Source organism: Vollenhovia emeryi, unplaced genomic scaffold (genome assembly GCF_000949405.1).
Source record: "Vollenhovia emeryi isolate VEMERY1.0 unplaced genomic scaffold, V.emery_V1.0 DF939187.1, whole genome shotgun sequence".
Lineage (NCBI taxonomy): Eukaryota > Metazoa > Arthropoda > Insecta > Hymenoptera > Formicidae > Vollenhovia > Vollenhovia emeryi.
Window position 1 is genome coordinate 956,419 of NW_011967179.1, and position 8,298 is coordinate 964,716.

At 45.5% G+C, this 8,298-nt stretch overlaps 1 protein-coding gene across 1 annotated transcript in view; it reads left to right on the plus strand.

Annotated features, from left to right (window-relative positions):
• The window catches only part of LOC105562504 (monocarboxylate transporter 4-like), a 46,297-nt gene that overhangs the window by 28,798 nt on the left and 9,201 nt on the right, over window positions 1–8,298 (plus strand). Inside the window, exons 5-6 of the mRNA XM_012013404.1 lie at window positions 306–474; window positions 1,704–1,868. Coding sequence (XP_011868794.1) covers window positions 306–474; window positions 1,704–1,868 — 334 coding nt within the window. The remainder of the gene's footprint in view (window positions 1–305; window positions 475–1,703; window positions 1,869–8,298) is intronic.

Sequence of the window (8,298 nt, forward strand, 5' to 3'; positions counted from 1 at the left end):
CATCCCCGCCGAGCAAGGAGAGGCAAAACGTTCCGGTTTGCGAGCGTTTCCTCGTTAGCGCTCGCAAACGCGAGATCAATCAATAAACGAGCCCCGTTGCCGGTTTGGTGAGCGAGGAGGGTAAAAGGGGGGGAGGGAGACAAGTCAGCCGAATAAAACCGGCGGCGATTCTCTAGAAAGGGCAGACCGCGGGCATAATTGGACACCGCGACGCGCGCGTTCGCGGAACCATCGCGCCCTGCTGGTTTCCGCCAGTCGCGCTCTGATAGCCCGTCAAATGTTGATGATTGGGGTGAATGTTTCAGTGTGGGCGGGGGCGTTGAGCGCCGCGGTCTCCCGCGGCTCAGCGCCGCTGGTCGTCGGCGCGTGTCGCCGCGGCAATACGAGGCTTACGGCGGTGATCGGTGGCCTCGTGCTGGCTCTGGCGTCGCTCTTCACCTCGTTCGCCGTCCAGATGCATCAAGTGCTCCTTAGGTGCGTAACGGCGCAAATGCTACCGGCTTATCGACCGCCCCGGCAGAGCCGACGTTCGACCGGCAAGGGTTATCCGCGCGCTGCGGTTAGAAATGAGACGACGGTTTAGCTCTGTGCTAATGCGAGTGATTAGTCATGGTAGGGTCCTCGGTTGGACCCCGGCCCTCGTTCCGCATGTTTTCCCGTTAAGGGAAACTTCACAGATTCAGCGCTTGAAGCAGTTTAAGGGGATCCTAAAGTCGCTGGCGAACTCGATCAGTGTCGCTAAGATAGGAGACGGAATTAAAAACGTCAATTATCGACATTTTTATTTCCAAGTTCTACTCGGCCCGAGAGATTTATAGCCAATCAATTTGCAACTTTGACGAAAAAGCAGCAATTTTATTAGCTACACATTGCTCAAACCGAGATTTTACGCGGTCCGCAACTTATCCTGGCATTACTTTGCGCATAAAAGCGCCAATAGGAAGATTCACAAGCGTAAAAACTATATATTCGAACGTGTCAGTAAAAAAGATGACTTTAGGATTCTCTTCGATGAGCGGGACGAGGGCAGAGCTTTTTGTCGTCAACCCCTCTGTGCGACGAGCGACGTTTGACCGCGGAGAATTATCGCGGATGGACGTCGCGTTAAAAATAATCGAAGGGCAGGTGAGGGAGGTTTTTGTTTGTTAACTTTTATGCGAGGGATGGGATAGATATTAATAGCGCGCGGAGTGAATTATCGAAGCTGTTTTCACGGCGAAAATAAGTAATTATTTATGCAGGCGTTTATCGCGCTCTTGAAATCTCCCTCCAGTCCGCGGATCGTGTGTCGTCGAATTAAAAAATAATATTTTGCGAAAAAGAAGTTGCCCGCGTTGCAGCGCAAAATTTTAGTTCATATTAAATACGTGTTCTTTAACGCATTCCGCGTGTATCGTACGTGTATTATGCGGCAACGCGCGGGGCCACCGCATATTTCTATGGTAATAGTCACTCGTTTAATTCTGCTTTCGAATGGCCTTTAAAGCGTAACAGCGCCCGCCGTACCTTTTCGGCCGGAAGGGGCGTTAAAAAATGACGAGAAATGAATATTTTTGCGGGGGCTCGATATATATATATCGCCGGCCGTCCGAGTTTCTTTGAAACGACTCAGCGACCCCGCGCGTTAGCTCCGCCGCGGAAAATATCGCCTCTCGCGCGCACTCGGGCGAAGTCATACAATTCACCTTTACAAAATGCAACAGCTACGGTCTGGTGCTGGGTACGGGGGCCGGCCTCGTGAGGGAAACCGCCAGTCTGGTATTGGGCAATTACTTCAGGAAACGGCGGGAGTTCGTCGAGATGGTGGTGCAGGCCGGCACCGGCGTGGGAATCGTGCTCTTCAGCGTCGTCTACAAAGAAGCGCTCGGGTGAGTTATCGCATATATTACTCGGATAAACGCGCGAGGGGGATGTATGCACTCAAGCCAATAACCCCCATAGGAATGCGCGGCGCCGGCCCGACAGTTCGTTCAGGCCGTGCGGGGCAGATCTAATTAACCCTCGGCCGCGTCCCGTTTCTTCGCACGTGTCGGCGCGCGATGCAAATTTCCAGCCAACGGCACACGGTACTATTTTTCCTACTGGATCGCTTACGAGAGCCAATCAGGATTCAGCCTTAAGTCACCCGATCTAAAGCCAACGGCACACGATACTATTTTTCCTACTGGATTGGTTACGAGAGCCAACCAGGATTTAGCTTCGGGTCACCTGATCTAAAACTCTACATCCTGATTGGCTCTCGTAAGCGCTCCAGTAGGAAAAATAGTATTGTGTACCGTTGGCTTAAAACTCTGCATTCTTATTGGTTCTCGTAAGCGATCCAGTAGGAAAAGTAGTATCGTGTGCCGTTGGCTTTAATCCCCGATAGGAAAATGTCTCAAATATTGTGTAATAATTGCATCATCCAAAAGGAGGAAATTTCACAATGAATGAGTGCGTTTCGGCAAAACTTTCCGCTACAACCGTAGCGGGACTTCTTTCTCTTCATTATTGCTTTCATCTGATGAATCATCGAACAATATGTCAATCATGCATTCCAATCTAGCATTCCAAGTTTCATCCAGATTTCGTCACATAATTCTCTAGATATTTTCCTATCGGGACTGCGTCTCTCATTCGTCTTTCTATTTTTCATCGAGGGACCGGTCGCCGGAAAAACCGCAAAGATCGACGTCGTTCGCGTTTCGAGTACATGTCCGTCAATCGGTGATTACATACGAAGGAGCTAGAGGTGTGGGAATCGCTTCGAATTCGAATCGAATCGAATCACTGAAGGCTTCGATTCGACTCGATTTCGAGTGGGTCATTTCTTTCCTCCAACAAGTGTAATCCCGAGTCGAGTATTTGGTTCCGGAATGGGCCTCAATTTATATTCTATTCTTCATTTGGACCGCGGAGTCGGTTTAAAACTCCAATTTGAGGCCCAGGTGAGTAAAAAAAATTGTGCTTATCCTCATTCCAACCGTCAAAGAGAATATAATAAAATATTTCACGTCCTCTTTGAAACCTCTTGGGCCGAAGAGGATCGATCTACTGAACCTCTGTTGGATTACGCTCTCGCATTGGCCTCTTTACTGCTGAAAGGGAAATAGCCACTCTTTTCAGGCCTATCTCAGGTCAAAAATTCAATATATTTCTCCGACACAAAGACATTCAGTTCCACTTCGTTGCTCCCGATTCAAAAATTATACGAGACTAAACTGAGGCCAAAATATTCGACTCGGGGATAGTTTTTGTAATATAATGATAAAATTATTTTCAGAATAAATTAAACATTAGAATTCGAACATGACCGGATTCGATTCGACTCGAAGGTATTTTGAAAGATTCGATTTGATTCAATCGCACGGGCGCTTCGCGGTGCGAAGTAATTGGCATTCATTAAAAAATGCGCGCAACTTGTGGAAAACTAGACGACTAGGTGCAGATGAAATTGCTTATTCTATGACAAGTGAATCTAATCTTCTGACTCCCGATACATCTTGACTTACGTAGTTTCCTTAAGTGAAATCTACAACGAGACCTCACTTCATGGGTTAACATTCATAAAAATTAAAATATTTCAGGCAAAATTTTCGCAACAATTGTAAACAGTAAAATATAGAGCCTTTTTATTATTGTGTGCAGTTAGAAATATTAACGAATGAATATTTTAAATATTAATTTAAAAAGTTAAAATTCTTACATTTTACATAAAAGCGAAATTTTCCATATTTTATGTCGTATTTAACGTAACAAACACCGCTGAAGGATAAATTATTCAGAATCTGTGTCACAATTAGGAGAACGTACAGCACTTTGTTTAATTTTTCTGTGTCTTTCACACACAAATTTATTGCAGTTTTAACTCCGGTAACTAGTTACCGGGATATAAAATAAATGTTATATACATATATATATAAATAGACGCACTGTGAACATCTTTGCATAATTTCACTTTCTCACTACAGTTAGCTAACAGTAGAATTACCAATTTCTAATGTTAGAGAAACACCGAGCACAATGCCAGTGGGGTTCGGTAACTACACCAGTTATGGGAGTGTAAAGGTTAAAGGGTTGAACACAATAATTAATGGAACGGAGTTTCTACGCAGAACTACGAAGTAGTTCGAATGCCTGGGAATCAAAGCGAAAAAGAGAATTCTGCACGTTGTATTATTTAATTTCAATCGAGAATTGAACTGTCGGGAGAAACGGATAAGAGGATAACGCGGTTGCGTACTTATTGTTAGTAATTTTGCTCGCGCTGGGCGAGCTAATTGCCAAAACGTTTTGCGGTTTTCGAAGGTGCAACAATATTTTCGAACAAATTCCACTCCCTCCCCCTCCCCTACCCACCCCCGTAGAAACGGAAGCCGCGTACACACGTACGTGGCGCGCAGTTATTTTCCATGGTACTCGAAAACGATGAATTTCGCCGGTGGTAGCGGCGATATTTGACAACAATGACTCGCGAAACAAATTGCGTACGAGGAGAAGGCTCGAGCGGTGGCGTTGTAACATACGGACAAAACTGCTTTCAATGCGCGCCACCCTTTTATCGTAGATTTTCGCGCGACTGCATGTCCCCGTGAACGTACGGACGTTGCGGCGCAGCGACAGTTTCCGTGCACAAAAACAGCGAACAGATTCGACGTGGAATAATTGAACGTTCTATTCGGTTCAGCCCTTGATTCTCTCCGCGCGCGCGCCCCCTCCCCACTTCCGTCTGTATCTTTCGAGCGTCGAAATAGCTCGTTTGGAGCTTGCCACGGGCGTTTGTTAGTATCATTGATCTATTATCCGCGAATGTTCGGCAAATTATTTTCTGTTCCCATCCCCGGAACGTTCCCGGTTCTACGACGGGATTAATCCGGCTTATCCCCGGCGAAACCCGCGCGGCGGGCCGCTACGTCCATTTAATTTCTTTCAATCTTTAACGCGCGCTTAAAATTACGCCTGGAGTCTTATTAAAAGTCATGTTGCAATTAATTAAAGAGCAAGATTTCGTTACGTGCTCGCCGCGGCTTTAATCGCCACTTAAAGCTCGTAATTTTTAGTCGCGCGATCGACGCGCGCTTTGATGTTAGAACGTGGGTTTTTTTTTGGTCCCCGACTTTGCGTATTATAATTAAAAGGGCTTCGGGCGGTTTTATGACTTCGCTTTGCAACAAATAGCGTACGAATTGCGTCATTTATCGCCAAAGGAGCGTAATCTTTCCTCGAAAGTATGGAAGTAAACACCGCGGCGTAATTTTTCCCTTGTAGAATTACCGCGGGAGATTAAATTAATGAATGTCGATCGCATTTTCCGCTGACGACGGGCAGACGTTTACCCCGCGATTCAACTCGCGCGCGTGTCAAGCTGCATGTAGACAAAATACTGCGATCGTTATACATGCGGGCTATTAAACGCGCACTTAATTGCCGTTGCTACGTGGCAGTTTCCGTCAGGTATAAAAGCATGTCCAATTAGAGATCGGGCTCTTCTGGGCCGGCGAACATAATATCGTCAGGTTGTTGGAGCAACTCGCTAAGTCGATATATGGGTTACTCGATAACCGGATAAGTTCGCCCAGGTCGACGACACTCCGGGCTGGTTTACGATATAAAGTACCAAGGGTATCTTGAAGCATTCAGAATAGCATAGCAGGCGACGCAAAAAGAGAGAAACAATGGGAGCGACGTGACGCAGAAGCTCGTTGAACGACGAGCAACTATTCCCTGAGTAATTCGCCCCGTCTTTCTGTTCGCGGTTTCAAATTCGGGAGGGAATTATCATATTCAATCGTCCTGATGCGGTATTGATTTTCATTTACGTTGTACACACGGGGAAAAATTGACAAAATAAATGCAGCTCATTATAATTTGCGCTTTTACAATTTCATTTCGGGCAAACGCTTTTCAACAGCCAGAGAGGATTTGCCAGTAAATATTGGGCGTAAAAATTTGTTGCGGATAATCCGCGTTTTATCTCCTGCCACGGGAATCACCGCATTGCGGATGCGGTTCGCCAGGCGAATTTTCTTCTACGATTATGGTAGTGATATCAGATTTGTTCCTACGAGTGGTATCTCCTCCGCACTTCCGCACTTCTTTTCCTCCCCTTCTCGTTCCGAGCCAGCAAACGGCGCTTCTTTCCAAACTCGAGGGATGAAAGTTTGAACCGCGGGGTGGAAAATTCCCGTTAATTTATAGCGAGAAGTACATTAAAGGGATCGGCCGAACGTAACTACCCGCGATTGAGTCGTTATTTTCGTCGACCCGTCAAACGTATCGAATTAAATCGCATTGTGATAAACCGCGCGAGTTTCTCCCAATCAAACTGTTGCGCATTATGTTACACGTGATTTGATCCGTCAATTGATTCGCGCTCATTTATGGGCGCGGGTTGCGCGGGAATAATCAAATTAGGCCGATCGAACTTATTTCCGCGTGCCCCCGCCTTCAGAAATCGATTATCCCTTTTACGTTACCGTAAATTCCAGGGCCACATTTGCGAGATATACGGCCGGATATGTGGTAAATTTTTCATCCTTTCCCATTATGTCGCGCGGCAGGCCGCGTGCAATGCGCAGTTTAACTTTACCGTGCGCGTAGCACGGCGGAGCCAGTGCACGGTCGTCGGGCAATGCGGTCCACGCAGAAAGGATTTATATGTATATATATATGTATATATATATAAAATTCCGTGATAACGATAAACCCGTGGGCGTTAAAACACCCTCCAATCGCGAACGTGCCGCGAGCCGGCTTTTTATCGAATAATTCGCCGTCTCTCTCGCAAACGTATCGAACGCATCGATCGAACGGCCGAACGGCGGTGGGCGGTTTATTACACGTGCCGTGCGTTATCGAACCGTCATCATCTCCGACCCGGGAATACATGATAAACATTTAATGTGCGATTCCATACCGGGAGATACGGAGCCGCGAATGAGGGAAGGCACGCAGCGCTCGCGCGCGCGCGTATCGGGAAATAAATTTCGTCCGTTCCGCTCATCAAGATAACAACTCGCGTCCGTGGAAAAACGTATCGGTGTAAAAACTATGAATAGTCATGCAGCCGGACCTCCCCCCCCCCCCCCGTCTCATTATCCTTGCGCCGGGGGAGGATTAAAGCGCAACTTTCGCCTGCGTATGTTGAATGCATCCCGTAGAAGCTCGGTTTTATCCCTTATTTTAATCTTCTTATTCGCCGGGGCCGCACTGTTTGCAAACATTCGCCTTTCTCACGCACAAACGCGGAGTACATAAAGTATTACGGCGTCCGTATGTATTCCACTTGAAGAGAAAATCCAGAAAATACAGGGGATTTATTAGAAAAGTAACGCGTCCGTCTTTGTATTTTTTTTTTTTTTTTTTTAGTAAACCGGGGCAGGCGAGAGTTAACTTTGTAAATATATTGCACGTACACCCGAAGTGTTAAAAATTTTTTCGTAACGAGTTAATTTCGCTCAAAGTTAAATGTGCTGATGTCCTTGTTTCACTTTTTTTTTTAAATTGTCCTCTATCTCTTAATCCTCGCCGTTATAATTTGCCGGTCGACGATTCATGCTCTATCTTTTTTTGTCTATGGCCACGTAATGTTTTAAAACTGTCGCCTGGCTCAAGTATTTTTATCTCGTTGGTACTTTTACTTCGTTTCGTCAAATAATGAAATAAATGAAGCTTCCTGCGGGACATTCACACCGCGCAGGGAAAATATTAAAGATCGTTAAATGTTTGCAGAGTATTAAAACTTGACAGGTTCAATGCGTTTCTTTATAAAGTTCGGGCGAAAGAAAATAGCGCAGCAGAAGTAAATGGATGGTTTCTCCTCGAAAGCAATGCCGCTTGACAATGGGCTCGCGTAAATGCGAATTTCATAACTTCTCCTAGAGAAGTAACGAAATAATTTGGAAACATCGCGCGCCATAAATCAAAAGTCACTTTATTATGCAATTTTTCTGTAATAAGTTGCAGAAATGCGAAAATAATGTGCAATACGTTCGAGTCTTCAACAGTCTACGTAGTCGGTTAATCTTCATCCTTCATTGACTTCGCGTTATCTCAAACTAATTATTTGCGGAAAGTATTGCTAGGTTATTTTCTGATAAATACGTAAAAGATTGTGTCTTGTTGATTAAAAAAGTTCCTCGCTTTTACAAAATCGAACATAGTGTCGCGTTATAATCTATTATAATTTACAATTAGGTTGAGTAATTCGACGCAACTGGCTGCAAGAAAATATCCTTTATTGTCGCACAACGTTTCGGCCATGGATTTGGGCCCTTTTCAAGTGGATTTTACAGCATCAAGTCGGCGTATGGCATGTGG